Below are 16,397 nucleotides of genomic sequence, written 5' to 3' on the forward strand. Positions count from 1 at the left end.
TAGGAGTTTGTGTCACTATGATTCTTGAAAAAAAATACTGCTCTGGATCTCAGGTTGACTTTTAATTTCCCATCTTTAAAATTTAACTAGACCAGAAGACTGGTACTTGAACCTTTTTCTGGAGAATTGTGCAGAGGTGAAGCTCCTTTCCCCAAGGCTGCCTGTCTCACCTGTTGCTCCTTCACAGCCCCACAGGCCTTTAGAACACACCCATCACAGAATAGTTACCAATTATTCCTTAGTCTGAGCCGAAGGGATTGCAGCAACCTCTGACAGAACTCCTTCAGTTCCTTTTACATGACATTTTGTCACCAGAAAGTTAAGCATAAGGAGAAAGTCAGTAGATGGGTGAAAAGATCCAACAGTTCAGAAGAGGAATCATTTGAGTGGTCAGAGCAAATGACAGCCTTTGCCACCAGATTTGAGAGAAATAGGAAGAAGTGCTAAAAAAAATAATCTGTTTCACATTGAAATTTGAGAGGCCATCGCATGATTTTTTTTAAGATGGAAAAATAATGGAAAACAAGAAAACTTTCTTAGGACAAATGGCACTGCCAATGTAATGCAACAGTGTCAGTGAACTGCAGATTAGATATGCCAAAAGTTAAACCAGTTCAAGAAAATTTACCTGAACTCAGAAGGAAAAGGTAATAGATAAAAACTGAGAGACAAAGATGGGAGACATGGAGAAGGGGTACAAAAAATTAATAATTAAATATGAGTTCCAGAAGGGGATAATAGAGCTGACTGCAGAAGAGCAATAATCAAATAGTAGAAGAAAATTTACTAAGTTGGTGGAAATTTTTGAATTCTCAGATTTAAAGGATTCATGAAATACCAGGTAAAAAGAAATGAAAAGAAAGACAACCACATTTAGGTCTGATTAACAATGAAAGGTGCTGAGTTTTTTTGTTTTTTGTTTTGTGTTGTTTGAGACGGAGTTTCACTCTTGTTGTCCAGGCTGGAGTGCAGTGGCACAATCTTGTCTCACCTCAACCTGCTTACTGGTTTCAAGGGATTCTCTTGCCTCAGCCTCCCGAGTAGCTGGGATTACAGGCACCCACCACCATGCCTGGCTAATTTTTTGTATTTTTATTAGAGATGGGGTTTCACCATGTTGACCAGGCTGGTCTCGGACTCTTGACCTCAAGTGATCCACCCGCCTCAACCTCCTAAAGTGCTGGGATTATAGGCGTGAGCCACCGCGCCCAGCCCTGAATTCAGTTTCTAAAAGTAAAAATTCTACAGGTCGTTTTTACTGAGCACAAAGTAATAAAATTAGAAATGAATAGCCACAAATTAAGCAAAAAATTCTAAGCATTTGGAATTTTTTTAAAAAACAACAATTTTAGGCCTGGACTAGCACCGCGGGCCATTACTTGGGACCTCGAAGATCTGCTAAGAGTAGTTATTACTATTCCCTTTTTTTTTTTTGAGGCGGAGTCTCGCTCTGTCGCCCAGAATGGAATGCAGTGGCGCGATCTCGGCTCACTGCAACCTCCACCTCCTGGGTTCAAGCTATTCAAGCCGGTGCCTCACACCTGTAATCCCAGCACTGTAGGAGGCCAAGGTGGGCAGATCACTGGAGGTCAGGAGTTCGAGACCAGCCTGGCCAACATGGTGAAACCCCATCTCTACTAAAAATACAAAAACTAGCTGGACATGGTGGTGGGCACCTGTAATCCCAGCTACTCGGGAGATCGAGGCAGGAGAATCACTTGAACCTAAGCAGAGGTTGCAGTGAGCCAAGATCACACCACTGCACTCCAGCCTGGCGACAAAGTGAGACTCCATCTCAAAAAAAAAAAAAATTTGGCCGGGTGTGATGGCTCACACCTGTAATCCCAGCACTTTGGGAGCCTGAGGCAGGTGGATCACCTGAGGTCAGGAGTTTGAGACCAGCCCGACCAACATGGTGAAACCCCATCCCTACTAAATAGAAAACATTAGCCAGGTGTGGTGGTACATGCCTGTAATCCCAGCTACTTGGGAGGCTGAGGCAGGAGAATCGCTTGAATCCGGCAGGCAGAGGTTGCAGTGAGCCCTGATTGCGCCATTGCACTCCAGCCTGGGTGACAAGAGTGAAACTCCATCTCAAAATAATAATAATAATTTGTAGGGTCAGAGTTTCCCTGTGTTACCCAGGCTGGTCTCAAACTCCTAGCCTCTGGCAGTCTTCCCACCTTGACCTTCCAAGGTGTTGGGAATACAGGTGTGAGCCACCATGCCTGGCCCAGGATTTATTCTTCACACCTCTCTCCCCCATTCAATCCACTATCAAGATATGTCTCTTCTGTTCCTATAATGAACATGTATGGAATCATCTCCCTAGCATTCTCCCCTTTATTTTCACTTGGAAAATGCCCCTTACTCCCACTCAAAAAAACTTTTTCTTTTCTTTGTTTTCTTTCTCCATCACTCCTTTATTTTGCTACTGTCCCCTCAGGTGCAGAGAACTGAGCCAGTCATACTCATTTATCCACACTGTCATTAACAAGGCCTTTCTCATTTTATCTTTTTTCTCTTCATTCCAGTTTCCACTCATTTTCTTTCTCTCCCTCCTTAGGTAGTCACTCCAATGTGTTTCATATATGTCTTTGAATATACATGTATCTTTCAGTAATATGTAATGTTGTTTTATGTATGTATGTGTTTTAAATGTACCTAACTGATACTGTGTTACAGATCTCATTCTGTTTCTTTTTCATGTTTATGTAAATACTTCTGACTATTGCATACTGTTGTCTTAAATGACCTCATACCCTGGCCACTGGTGCTGGGCCAAGATGGACCAGAATCCTTACCCAGAATTTTTTGAACTGAAACTGAGAAAGAAAATTTGCCTCCAGTGTGGAAGCCATAAAATGTAAAACATACGAGCTGTCAGCAGCCATGTGTCAGTTGGTTCCATATGGAACCAACTCGCCTGCAGTGAAAAAGAAGCCGACATGCAGAAAGCAGCAGAGGTGAGAGACTAAGAGTCTGGGAAGCTCTCAAATCTCTGGTTCCAGTTGTTCCTGAAGCTTCATATTCCTCCCATTACCATGGTTTGTTCAACTCTTCATGGATTCCATGAGCTAGTAAATCTCAACACCTTCACCTTGTGCCTACTAAGATTGAGGTTCTATCACTTGCAACCAAGAGGACTATTTACAACCTCCAAAACATATCTTATTTTTGATAGTGGGTGTTTTGTATTTTGGGTTTGTTGTTGTTATTGAGAGATAGGGTCTACATGTAGGAATGGAGTTGCTAGATCATAGAATGATTCAATGTTCAATTTTTTGAGGAAGTACCATACTGTTTATCATAGAATTACCACTGCAGGCGCCTGCCACGTGCATAGCTAATTTTTGTTTGTATGGTAGAGATAAGGTTTCAACATGTTGCCCAGGCTGGTCTTGAACTCCTGAGCTCAAACAGTCCACCCACCTTGGCCACCTAAAGTGCTGAGATTACAGGTATGAGCCACTGCACCCTGAAAAGGGGGCATAATTGACATTTATTCATAAAAATATTGAGTCTTCAGGCCTGGCATGGTTTTTTGGAATTTTTTGTTGTGTTTTTTTGAGACAGAGTCTTACTTTGTCGCCCAGGCTGGAGTGCAGTGGAACAATCTCGGCTCACTGCAACCTTTGCCTTCCAGGTTCAAGTGATTTTTCTGCCTCAGCTTCCCTAGTACCTGGGACTACAGGCACATGCCACCACTCCCACTAATTTTTGTTTTTTTAATGGAGACGGGATTTCACCATGTTAGTCATTCTGGTCTCGAACTCCTGACCTCAGGTAATCCACTCGCTTTGGCCTCCAAAAGTGCTGGGATTACAGGCATGAGCCACCACGCCCAGCCAACTATTTTTTGCTCTCTTGTTTGTTTTGTTTTGTTTTGTTTTGTTTTTTAATAGACAGGGTCTTGCTTTTGCAGTGGTGCAATCATAACTCACGGCAGCCTTGAACTCCTGGGTTTAAGCAACCTTCCTGCCACTGTGCCCAGCCGAGGGGGCATAATTGACATTAAAAAATATTGAGTCGTCTGGGCGCGGTGGCTCATGCCTGTAATCCCAGCACTTTGGGAGGCTGAGACGGGCGGATCATGAGGTCAGGAGATCAAGACCATCCTGGCTAACACGGTGAAACCCCGTCTCTACTAAAATACAAACAAAAAAAAAAATTAGCTGGGCGTGGTGGTGGGTGCCTGTAGTCCCAGCTACTTGGGAGGCTGAGGCAGGAGGATGGCGTGAACCCGGGAGGCGGAGCTTGCAGTGAGCTGAGATCGCGCCACTGCACTCCAGTCTGGGCGACAGAGCGAGACTCCGTCTCAAAAAATAAAAAAATAAAAATATTAAGTCTTCGGGCCTGGCATGGTGGCTTATGCCTATAATCCCAGCACTTTGGGAGGCCAAGGTGGGTGGATCACTTACTTAAGCTCAGAAGGTCAAGACTAGCCTGGGCAACATGGCAAAAGCTTGTTTCTACAAAAAATATAGAAATTAGCCAGGCATGGTGGCACAACGCACCTGTGGTCCCAGCTACTCGGGAGGCTAAGGTGAGAGGATTGCTTGAGCCTGGGATGGAGAGGTTGCAGTGAGCTGAGATCATGCCAATGCACTCCAGCCTGGATGATAGAGACGCCATCTCAGTAAATAAATAATGCCCCCAATTCATTTATACATCTTTACAATGGAATTTCTGGCAACTTTTACAAAGGAATTCTAGTTCACCTGGAAGAATTGATGTGTGAGAAAAGCCAATGAATTTTAGAAAGAGTAATCAAGGGAGAATTTATTAATACAGTATATAATAGGAAAAAGAATTCGCAGTCTGGCCAATGGAACAAAATACAATAGCCCCAAGCATTCATAGAAATTTAATTTTTTATAAATACAGCATTTCAGAGGAAAAGGATTCTGTCAGTAAATGGTGTGTTAAAGATTAAGAAGGCCAGGCACAGTGCCTCACGCCTGTAATCCCAGCACTTTGGGAGGCCAAGGCAGAAGAATCACTTGAGCTCAGGGGTTTGAGACCAGCCTGGGAAACACAGCAAGACTTCCTCTCAACTAAAATAAAATTTTAAAAAATTAGCCCGGGTATGGTGGTGCACAGTCATAGTCCCAGGAACTTGGGAGACTGAGGTGGGAAGATCACTTGAGCTCAAGAGTTTGAACCTGTAGTGAGCCATAATTGAGCCACTGGACAACAGTGATACCTTATCTGAAAAAAAAAAAAAAAATTCAGAAAAGAACAAGTGGCCAAGATACAGAAAAAAATGTTCAGGCTGGGCACAGTGGCTCACACCTGTAATCCCAGCACTTGGGGAGGCCGAGGCAGGTGGATCACGAAGTCAGGAGATGGAGACAATCCTGGCTAACACGGTGAAACCCTGTATCTACTAAAAATACAAAAAGTTAGCCGGGTGTGGTGGCAGGCACCAGTAGTCCCAGCGACTTGGGAGGCTGAGGCAGAAGAATCACTTGAACCTGGGAGGCGGAGGTTGCAGTGAGCCAAGATCCCACCACTGCACTCCAGCCTGGGTGACAGGGTGAGATTCCGTCTCAAAAATAAAACAACTACTAGACATAATTAAAGTGACATAAAAATGATATAGAAAGAACGAAGGAAAATAAGCATGCCATTAAAATTGTTGTTGGGAGTCCAAATCGATGTAATATAGGACCCTTCTGGAGATGAGTTTGGCAGTGGGTATCAGATGTCTTAGAAATGTGCATGCCTTTTGATACAAAATACCATTTGGTGAAATCTACCCTAAGGACTGAGGGAGGTACACAAAAATCTTGCAACAAGGCTATTCATTACATCATTCTTACAGCCAACAACAACAAAAGGAAATCCAAATGTTCATTTGAGCTATGTAAACTTAAAATTATGATTTTTTCTTTTTTAAGAGACAGGGTCTTGCTTACGTTGCCCAGGCCATGGTACAGTGGCTATTCCTAGGCATGATCATAACACACTCCTGGGCTCAAGCAAGCCTCCTGCCTCAGCCTTCCAAGTGAGGGGACTACCAGCATGTGTCACTGCACCCAGCTAAATTATTGTATTTTTGTCATTTTAAAAGTTGGATAAAGCCGGGCGTGGTGGCTCACGCCTGTAATCCCAGCACTTTGGGAGGCTGAGGCAGGTGGATTGTCTGAGGTCAGGAGTTAGAGACCAGCCTGGCCAACATAGTGAAACCCCGCCTCTACTAAAAATATAAAAATTAGCTGGGTGTGGTGGCGGGTGCCTATAATCCCAGCAACTCCGGAGGTTGAGGCAGGAGAATTGCTTGAACCCGGGAGGCAGAGGTTGCAGTGAGCCACAATCATGCCACTGCACTCCAGTTTGGGTGACAAAGCGAAACTCCATCTCAAAAAAAAAAAAAAAGTGGATAAATGCACTCACTGATGAGATTCACTGATATTCATATTATTGTCTGATAAAAACAAGTTACCAGACCTACCAAAGAGTTTTGTCTTCATATGTAGTTGGGCCTGGAAAGGTAAACCACTAGATAGCAACTGTCTTTAAGTAGGAAGGTTTTGTGTCTATTTTCATGTTCTTTTTGTATCTCTGTATTTTCAGATTAACTCGGTTTTCTAATGAAGATAGATTCTTTTGTAATAAGGAAAAATAGGGAAACTTCATATTTAACTACTACAGTAAACACAGTGGAAAGTGGAAGCTTAATGTAGTTATTGAAAATTATAATTATGAAAATTGTAAATAAACTGAGCCAAATGTAGTAGGAGTAAACAAAATGCTTGCTTTAACTATTACGTAATGTGTATTTAGAATGCAGAAGGAGCTGGGCACGGTGGCTCATGCCTCTAATCCCAGCACTTTAGGAATCTGAGGCAGGCAGATCACCTGAGGTCGGGAGTTCGAGACCAGCCTGACCAACGTGGAGAAACCCATCTCTATTAAAAATACAAAATTAGCTGGGCATGGTGGCACATGCCTGTAATCTCAGCTACTCGGGAGGCTGAGGCAGGAGAATCGCTTGAACCCGGGAGGCAGAGGTTGTGGTGAGCCAGGATTGCACCAGTGCACTCCAGCCTGGGCAACAAGAGCGAAACTCCATCTCAAAAAACAAAAAAAGAAAATGCAGAGGGAAATAAAGAAAATGAACATCGTTATTTAAATGGAAAAGTCTAGCTATTTTTTCCTTTATCAATAAACAATTTATTAAATGTTTATTAAAAAATAAAAAATAAAATTTATAAATTAAAATAATATAAAATTGAATCCAGTTCATTCAAGTAGCTTCACAACAATGATTAAAAGAAAGGTGGAGCGGGGCACAGTGGTTCATGCCTGTAAGAGCAGATGTTCAAGACGAGCCTGGCCAACATGGTGAAATGCTGTCTCTACTAAAAATACAAAAATTAGCTGGGCACGATGGCACATTCCTGTAATTCCAGCTACTCGGGAGGCTGAGGCAGGAGAATTGCTTGAACCGGGACCCAGGAGGCGGAGGTTGCAGTGAGCCGAGATCGTGCCACTGCACTCCAGCCTGGGCTACGGAGCAAGACTCCATCTCAAAAAAAAAGGAAGGTGGAGACCAGTGGCAGTGCCAACAGTGCTAAGAGATGGGTGGTGTGGTGGGGAATGGGCTTTAGCCTTCTGTAATCACCATCAGTTAACTTCCCTCAAAACCTCACCAGAAAAGCTTCGTTCAGCTTTCAAGTCAAATCTCTTTTAGAGAAATTCTGGCACTCCAGTAATGGAGAGTTTCCACATGACACCACAGGCCCCAGGTCTATTCTGTTATGTATTTTCAAAATCTCTTCAATAAACACATTGTCTCGGACTTTGCTTTGACCCCTTTCTTATTCCTGGGTTTCAGAACCATGTGTGCTCAGTACTGCATCTCCTTTGCTGATGTTGAAAAAGCTGATATCAACATTCGAGATTCTATCCACCTCACACCAGTGCTAACAAGCTCCATTTTGAATCAACTAACAGGGCGCAATCTTTTCTTCAAATGTGAGCTCTTCCAGAAGACAGGATCTTTTAAGGTAACAATCCTTTTTCTCAGCGTATCATGTTTGTTTTCAAACCCCTTCACATATCAGTTTGATTCTGACCACCCAACGAGACAGGCAGAGAAGTAAATTAATGCCTTTATACGGTTGGAAAAAAGGTTACAGAAATTTTCCTTTCAAGTTCTTGTTTTACCTAGCATCATAGTGTTGATAAGCTACTTTACACAGTCACAAAATCCTTATAATTAAGATCATATATATAACTATCCAAGTAATTTTTATATATAATATGTATGTGTGTGTGTGTATATATATATAGTATATACATAAAATAGTCATGTCCTACATAACGTTTCAATGACAGACCACCTATATGATGGTGGTCCTTGGCCCCATAAGGTTATAATATCATACATTTGCTGTACCGTTTCTGTGTTTAGATACAGAAATACTTGTCATTGTGTTATAGCTGCCTACAGTATTCAGCACAGTAACATGCTACACAGGGTTTGCAGCCTAGGAGCAATAGGCTGTAACAGCTGGGTTTGTATAAAAGTACACCCTATGATGCACATACAATGATGACATTGCCAAATCATGCATTTCTCAAAACATATCCCCATCCTTAAGGAAAGCATGACTTTATTATATATACCATCACTTACCGTCTAAACTAAGACATAATTTATTATCCAAACTAGGATATGTTTCAGACTAAAAGAAGCAACCTGAAATATCTAAACTGAGACACCCAAACTGTTGCAGGCAAATTGGAAAGTGTGATCGCTCTGTATATGACCCAAGTTTAAGCATTCACTGTATTAACTTGCTACACATGGATACATTATGAATATAAAAGATGTAAGCCTGGGCCACAGGGCAAAACCCTGTCTACAAAAAATACAAATACATGCCAGGCACGGTGGCTCACATCTGTAATCCCAGCACTTTGAGAGGCTGAAGCAGGTGGATCATCTGAGGTCAGGAGTTCGAGACCAACCTGACCAACATGATGAAACGCTTTATTATTTTGTTTTGTTTTGAGACAGAGTCTCGCTCTGTCCCCCAGGCTGGAGTACACTGGCGTGATCTCAGCTCACTGCAAGCTCCGCCTTCCAGGTTCACGCCATTCTCCTGCCTCAGCCTCCCGAGTAGCTGGGACTACAGGCGCCCACCACCACGCCTGGCTAATTTCTTTTTGTATTTTTGGTAGAGATGGGGTTTCACCGTGTTAGCCAGGATGGTCTTGATCTCCTGACTTCGTGATCCGCCCGCCTTGGCCTCCCAAAGTGCTGGGATTACAGGCGTGAGCCACAGCGCCTGGCCTTGGTGAAGCCCTTTCTACTAAAAATACAAAATGAGCCGGTCTTGGTGCCAGGACCTGTAATGCCAGCTGCTTGGGAGGCTGAGGCAGGAGAATCGCTTGAACCCAGAAGGCGGAGGTTGCAGTGAGCTGAGATTGCACCACTGCACTCCAGCGTGAGCCATAGAGCAAGACTCCATCTAAAAAATAAATAAATAAATAAAAATGAAAAAGGCCAGGTGCGGAGGCTCACGCATGTAATCCCAGCACTTTGTGGAGCTGAGGCAGGTGGATCATGAGGTCAGGAGATCGAGACCATCCTCGCTAACACAGGGAAACCCCATTTCTATTAAAAATTCAAAAAAATTAGCCGGGCATGGTGGTGGGCGCCTATAGTCCCACCTACTCGGGAGGCTGAGGCAGGAGAATGGTGTGAACCTAGGAAGTGGAGCTTGCAGTGAGCTGAGATCGCAGCACTGCACTCCAGCCTGGGTGACAACAGAGCGAGACTAGGTCTAAAAAAAAAAAAAAATTTAGCCAGGCTTGGTGGCAGGGGCCTATAATCCCAGCTACTTGGGAGGCTGAGGCAGGAGAATCACTTGAACCCGACCCTGGGGGTTGGTGTGGTGTGGGGAGGCGGACGTTGCAGCGAGCTGAGATCGGGCCACTGCACTCCAGCCGGGGTAACAGAGACTCCATCTCAAAAAAATGAAAAATAAAAAAATAAAGATGCACATGAGATATTTAGAAGGTAAATGGATAAGATTTGGTGACAGATTGGATGTGCATGTTAAGTATAGAAAATCTAGAAAAGCTCCTTGCTTTTCAAAACAATGTTTTAATCAAATATGTAAATTCACCATCCCTCTTTTTCAGATTCGTGGTGCTCTTAATGCCGTCAGAAGCTTGGTTCCTGATGCTTTAGAAGGGAAGCCGAAAGCTGTTGTTACTCACAGCAGTGGAAACCATGGCCAGGCTCTCACCTATGCTGCCAAACTGGAAGGTACTTGATTTCTCAAGGTACTGGGTATATCATCAGAAAGGAGGGGAAAAGTGTCCTTCATTTCCATGAGAGTGATGATAGCTTTGGGAAGTAACTTTCCAAAGAAATCTCCATCTGATTGCAAGCAATATGAACATCAGTTTCTTTTTACTTTTTTTTTTTATTTGAAAACAAGAGTCTTGCTCTGTCACCCAGGCTGGGGAGCAGTGGCGTGATCTCAGCTCACTGTAACCTCCACCTCCCAGGTTCCTGCCTCAGCCTCCTGAGTAGCTGGGACTACAGGTACATACCACCACGCGTGGCTAATGTTCTCTATTTTACAAATACAAAATACTAATTTCACCATGTTGCCCAGGCTGGTCTCGAACTCCTGGGCTCAGGCAGTCCACCCGCCTTGGCCTCCCAAAGTGCCAGGATTACAGGCGTGAGCCACCACACCTGGCTGAACATGTTTGTTTGTTTGTTTTTTGAGAGGGAGTCTCGCTCTGTTGCCCAGGCTGGAGTGCAGTGGCATGATCTCAGCTCACTGCAAGCTCCACTTCCCGGGTTCACACCATTGTCCTGCCTCATTCCCAGGTATCTGGGACTACAGATGCCCACCACCATGCCTGGCTATTTTTTTTTTTCTTTTCGTATTTTTAGTACAGACAGGGTTTCACCGTGTTAGCCAGGATGGTCTTGATCTCCTGACCTCGTGATCCATCCGCCTCAGCCTCCCAAAGTGCTGGGATTACAGGCGTGAGCCACCACACCTGACCACAAGTTTCTGTTTTAAATTCTCCTGACTTGTAGTAACCAAACATGTTTTCCTCTCCCAGGAATTCCTGCTTATATTGTGGTGCCCCAGACAGCTCCAGACTGTAAAAAACTTGCAATACAAGCCTACGGAGCGTCAATTGTATACTGTGAACCTAGTGATGAGGTAAGGAGAGCAGTGTTTGGTACCACCTTAACAGCTTTCATTTCTACCTTACTGGCTCTTTCTACCTTACCGGCTGCTCCTTCTCCGCCTCCTTTGTGGTTTCCTCTTTATTTCTGTTACATGCTCAACCTTTTCTCTATCTACACTCACAAGATCTCGTTAGTCTCATTGCTTAAATTATTACCTATGGTCTAACAACTCCAACTTCTCTCCCCTTAACAGTCGACTTTTATATCCAACAGCTACCTAACTTTCCCACTTGATGTCTTAAAAGGCATCTCAAACTACATTTAAAACCAAACTCCTGATCTTACTTCCCTGTATTTCTTCCCTTCCAGGCTTTCTCATCTTAGTAAATGGCAATTTTTATTCTTCTGGTTACTCAAACAAAAAAAGTTGGAGTCATCTTTGTGTTTCTGAAAAAAAATTTTTTTTTGTTAGAGATGGAGTCTTCCTATGTTGTGGGATCCTCCTGCCTCAGCCTGTTGAGTAGCTAGGACTACAGGTGCATGCCACCACACCTAATTCCTTTATTTTTTGTAGACAGGGTCTCACGGTTGCCCAGGCTGGTCTCAAACCCCTGGGCTCAAGCAATCCTCCCACCTTGCCCTCCCAAAATGCTAGGCTCACAGGCATGACCCACTGCACACAGCCAGGAATCATCTTTGATAACCTTCTCATACCCCACATCCAAATCTCAGTCTGCTTTCAACATACTTCCATAACCCAACTGCTTCTGTGTCTACCGTGAACCACCCTGATTCAAACCAACATCAATTCTCACCTATATTCAATTCAGTATAGCCAAACTGGTCTCACTGCATCCACCCTTGCCCCACTAGAGGGCTTTTTGAGCAACCAGAGCTCTCCATTTAACAAAGTCAGAACTCATCTCTTTTCAAGTCAAAATTTTCTGTTGGTTTCCCATCTCATACACAGTGGAAACCAGAGTTCTTGCAATCATCTAAGCCCTGGATGAACTCAAACATTCCTATCTTTTTGACCTCATCTTTTTTTTTTTTTTTCTTTTGAGACAGAATCTCCCTGTGTCACTGGGAGTGCAATGGCACGATCTCTGCTCACTGCAACCTCCACCTCCTGGGTTCAAGCAATTCTTCTGCCTCAGCCTCCCGAGTAGCTGAGACTACAGGCGTGTGTCACCACGCCCAGCTAATTTTTGATTCTTTAGTAGAGACAGGGTTTCACCATATTGGCCAGGCTGGCCTCGAATTCCTGACCTCATGTTCCACCTGCCTTGGCCTCCCAAAGTGCTGGGATTACAGGCGTAAGCCACCGCACCCAGCCCCTCATCTTTTATTGAGACAGGGTCTCGCTCTGTCCAACCCAGGCTGGAGTACGGTAGTTCGATCTCAGCTCACAGCAGCCTCTGCTTCCTGGGTTCAAGAGATTCTCATGCCTCAGCCACCAGAGTAGCTGGGATTACAGGCACGTGCCACCCCACCTGGCTAATTTTTGTATTTTTAGTAGGGACAGGGTTTCACCGTGTTGGCAAAGCTGGTCTTGAACTCCTGACCTGAAGTGATTCGCCCACCTTGGCCTCCCAGAGGACTGGGATTATAGGCATGAGCCACTGCACCCAGCCTTGACCTCATCTTCTGTTCTCTTGCCCTCTCTGTGCCAGCCATACTAACCTTTACAGCTGTTCCTCAGAAAGGCCAAGCACTCCTACTTTGTAGTCTTTGCACTGTTACCCCCTCCCTGGAATATTCTAGACATCCACAGCACTTGTTCAGATCTTTTAAAATGTCACTTTACTAGAGGCTCTTCTTGGCTACCCTATATGAAATAAATTCCTTCATTTTACTTCATTGCACTTAGACATACCATATATTTACTTCACCCATCTCTACCATATAATACAACCCCCTTGAGGGCAGAGATATTTTGTTTATTAACATATATATCTCTAGTACCTGAACAAAGTCTGAAAAAGTAGATGGTCAATAAAATGTTGAATGACCGAATGGAACTTGTTGGGGACTCTATTAAATACAAATCAATTAAACTAAATTAATGTACTTTCAGTCCAGAGAAAATGTTGCAAAAAGAGTTATAGAAGAAACAGAAGGCATCATGGTACATCCCAACCAGGAGCCTGCAGTGATAGCTGGACAAGGGACAATTGCCCTGGAAGTGCTGAACCAGGTAAAATAGCCGAGTTCTTCCTGTTTAGCTACTGGTAAAGCTGTTGGGCTATATTCAATTATTTTATATGTACACATTAAATATAAAATTGCTTACTAATAGGCCTATTTACAGTTTATATTCTTTTCACTAAAGGTTCCTTTGGTGGATGCACTGGTGGTACCTGTAGGTGGAGGAGGAATGGTTGCTGGAATAGCAATTACAATTAAGGTGAGCAACTTCTGGAAGATTCCCTACTTCAAGCAGAGGATTTATTTTACATCATAAATGATTTGTATACACGTGCTCAAAATTCTGCACACATTACCATTTCTTCCCCCTATTCCTTTGGGACTTGAGATGAAGGCACGTCTCTGCCTTACTACTCTATTTACTATTTTTTTTTTTTTTTTTCAAGACAGACTCTTGCTCTGTCACCCAGGCTGGAGTCCAGTGATGCGATCCTGGCTCACTGCAACCTCCACCTCCCGGGCTCAAGCAATTCTCCTCTCAGCCTCCTGACTAGCTAGGATTACAGGCACACACCACCACACCCCGCTAATTTTTTTGTATTTTTTTTTGCAGTAGAGACAGGGTTTCACGTTGGTAAGGCTGGTCTTGAACTTCTGACCTCATGATCTGCCTGCCTTGGCCTCCGAAAGTGCTGGGATTACAGGCGTGAGCCACTGTGCCTGGCCTATTTATTATTTTTAGTATTTTTATTTTTTTTAAGAGATGGGGTCTTGCTATGTTGGCCAGGTTGGTCTTGAACTCCTGGGCTCAAGCAGTCCTCTTATTCTGGCCTCCCAAAGTGCTAGGATTACAGGTGTGAGCCACTGCACCCGGCCAACTCTCTTCTTAATCCATGACAATTTTACAGCACAAAAGCAGTTACCGTAAGTGACACCATCAGTCTTTTCCCTGAATTCCATGTCATCAAGCTACTATCCATACCAAGAGGCTACCCTTTTCTCAAATTACCAGGAGAATCAGATGTGATCCAGGCAATGGAAAGCTAGTATCAGACATTTAATTTATTTATAAAGTGCTTGAAAATATTTTCATTACATCCATGAAAGGGAAGGCTCTTACTTGGGCAGAAATGTGTTACTTATTGTTTCTATTTTTTCTTTTTTTTTTTGAGACAGTCTAGCTCTGTTGCCCAGGCTGGAGTGTAGTGGCGTGATCTCAGCTCACTGCAACCTCTGCCTCCCGAGTTCAAGCGTTTCTCCTACCTCAGCCTCTCCAGTAGCTGGGATTACAGGTGCCCACCACCGTGCCTGGCTAATTTTTGTATTTTTAGTTGAGACTGCATTTCACCATGCTGGCCAGGCTGGTCTCGAACTCCTGACCTCAGCTGATCTACCTACCTTGGGCTCCCAAAATGTTGGGATTACAGGCGTAAGCCACCACACCCTGCCCTTATTTTCTTTTAGACATACAGGCAATGTTGTGGTTTGTTGTAAGATGTCTTAATATTCCTCTTCCCAGGCTCTGAAACCTAGTGTGAAAGTATATGCTGCTGAACCCTTGAATGCAGATGATTGCTACCAGTCCAAGCTGAAGGGGGAACTGATGCCCAATCTTTATCCTCCAGAAACCATAGCAGATGGTGTCAAATCCAGCATTGGCTTGAACACCTGGCCTATTATCAGGGACCTTGTGGATGATATCTTCACTGTTACAGAGGATGAAATCAAGGTAAGACTCCAACAGGAAAAGAAATAACAAAGCATGGTGTGACTTCTTAAGCAGAACCTTCTGTTAGGAGTACCAAGTGACCCATGGGAACTTGACTAGGCAACTTCATGACATGGAAGGGTACCCTAGATGTACTAATGACAACCCTCTTGACAGAAGCAGAGTTAGAATTAAAGAAAAGCTTTGGGAAGCATGTATACACAGTGACAAGAAAATTCAAACTGGACATATATTCCCATCTGACCTGTATAAGTAAACCAACTAGACTCCCCTTTCACTAATTTCTACTCCCTTCCATATCAACAGCGTGCAACCCAGCTGGTGTGGGAGAGGATGAAACTACTCATTGAACCTACAGCTGGTGTTGGAGTGGCTGCTGTGCTGTCTCAACATTTTCAAACTGTTTCCCCAGAAGTAAAGAACATTTGTATTGTGCTTAGTGGTGGAAATGTAGACTTAACCTCCTCCATAAGTTGGGTGAAGCAGGCTGAAAGGCCAGCTTATCAGTCTGTTTCTGTTTAATTTACAGAAGAGGAAATGGTGGGATTCAGTGTCTTTAGATACTGAAGACATTTTGTTTCCTAGTCAGTCAACTCTTAGTTATCAGATTCTTAATGGAGAGTGGCTATTTCATTAAGATTTAATAGTTTTTTTGGACTAAGTAGTAGAAAAACTTTCATACTTAACTGAGACATTTTGTCAAGGCTAAAAAAAAAGTCTTGCAGAATGGGGCAGCAGACTGACAGGCTGACATAGAAAATAAACTTTGCCCAATCACAACTTGTGCCTCCCATCCCTGACTACTGGCTGGCACCAGTAAGAAGGAATCTCTTTGAATCCATTACTCCATGCTCTCTTGAGGCACTACTGAAGAACTCTCACTGTTCACCCAGGGCACTGGTTCTGGTACATATGGATCGTAAGTCCATTTGGGGAAAACTCGTTTATAGAGGTTCATCAGTACTGTATCTTGAGATTTTAGCTTCCCATCAAAGCTGCATTTCATGTGGCCATGGGTACCTAGAAAGAAAACAGAACAAGTCAGTCAAATTAAAAGTAGAAAATTTTTTGGCCGGGCACGGTGGCTCAAGCCTGTAATCCCAGCACTTTGGGAGGCCGAGACGGGCGGATCACGAGGTCAGGAGATCGAGATCATCCTGGTGAACACGGTGAAACCCCGTCTCTACTAAAAAATACTAAAAAACTAGCCGGGTGAGGTGGCGGGCGCCTGTAGTCCCAGCCACTCGGGAGGCTGAGGCAGAAGAATAGCGTGAACCTGGGAGGCGGAGCTTGCAGTAAGCTGAGATCCGGCCACTGCACTCCAGCCTGGGGGCAGAGCGA

The 16,397-nt window shown here is 43.8% G+C and overlaps 2 protein-coding genes across 8 annotated transcripts in view; one reads left to right on the top strand and one right to left on the bottom strand.

Moving 5' to 3' along the window:
- The window catches only part of SRR (serine racemase), a 17,269-nt gene extending 1,433 nt beyond the window's left edge, over positions 1-15,836 (top strand). For 2 of the 6 annotated variants that reach the window (XM_017867034.1, XM_017867014.1), the window contains exons 2-9: positions 2,787-2,966; positions 7,844-8,015; positions 10,162-10,288; positions 11,107-11,210; positions 13,257-13,376; positions 13,512-13,586; positions 14,847-15,056; positions 15,363-15,836. In XM_017867034.1, the coding sequence (XP_017722523.1) occupies positions 2,893-2,966; positions 7,844-8,015; positions 10,162-10,288; positions 11,107-11,210; positions 13,257-13,376; positions 13,512-13,586; positions 14,847-15,056; positions 15,363-15,578 (1,098 nt within the window). In that variant the 5' untranslated portion in view covers positions 2,787-2,892 and the 3' untranslated portion in view covers positions 15,579-15,836. Of the gene's footprint in view, positions 1-2,685; positions 2,967-7,843; positions 8,016-10,161; positions 10,289-11,106; positions 11,211-13,256; positions 13,377-13,511; positions 13,587-14,846; positions 15,057-15,362 lie in introns of all 6 variants that reach the window. The other 4 variants (XM_017867050.1, XM_017867054.1, XM_017867043.1 and 1 more) reach the window with 3 other exon arrangements.
- TSR1 (TSR1 ribosome maturation factor) overlaps positions 15,293-16,397 on the bottom strand; it is a 14,461-nt gene continuing 13,356 nt past the window's right edge. The window contains exon 15 of one of the 2 annotated variants that reach the window (XM_017866984.1): positions 15,293-16,076. In XM_017866984.1, the coding sequence (XP_017722473.1) occupies positions 15,898-16,076 (179 nt within the window). In that variant the 3' untranslated portion in view covers positions 15,293-15,897. The remainder of the gene's footprint in view (positions 16,077-16,397) is intronic. The other variant, XM_017866992.1, reaches the window with a different exon arrangement.

This window comes from Rhinopithecus bieti, unplaced genomic scaffold (genome assembly GCF_001698545.2).
Source record: "Rhinopithecus bieti isolate Rb0 unplaced genomic scaffold, ASM169854v2 scaffold_22, whole genome shotgun sequence".
NCBI classification, from domain to species: Eukaryota; Metazoa; Chordata; class Mammalia; order Primates; family Cercopithecidae; genus Rhinopithecus; species Rhinopithecus bieti.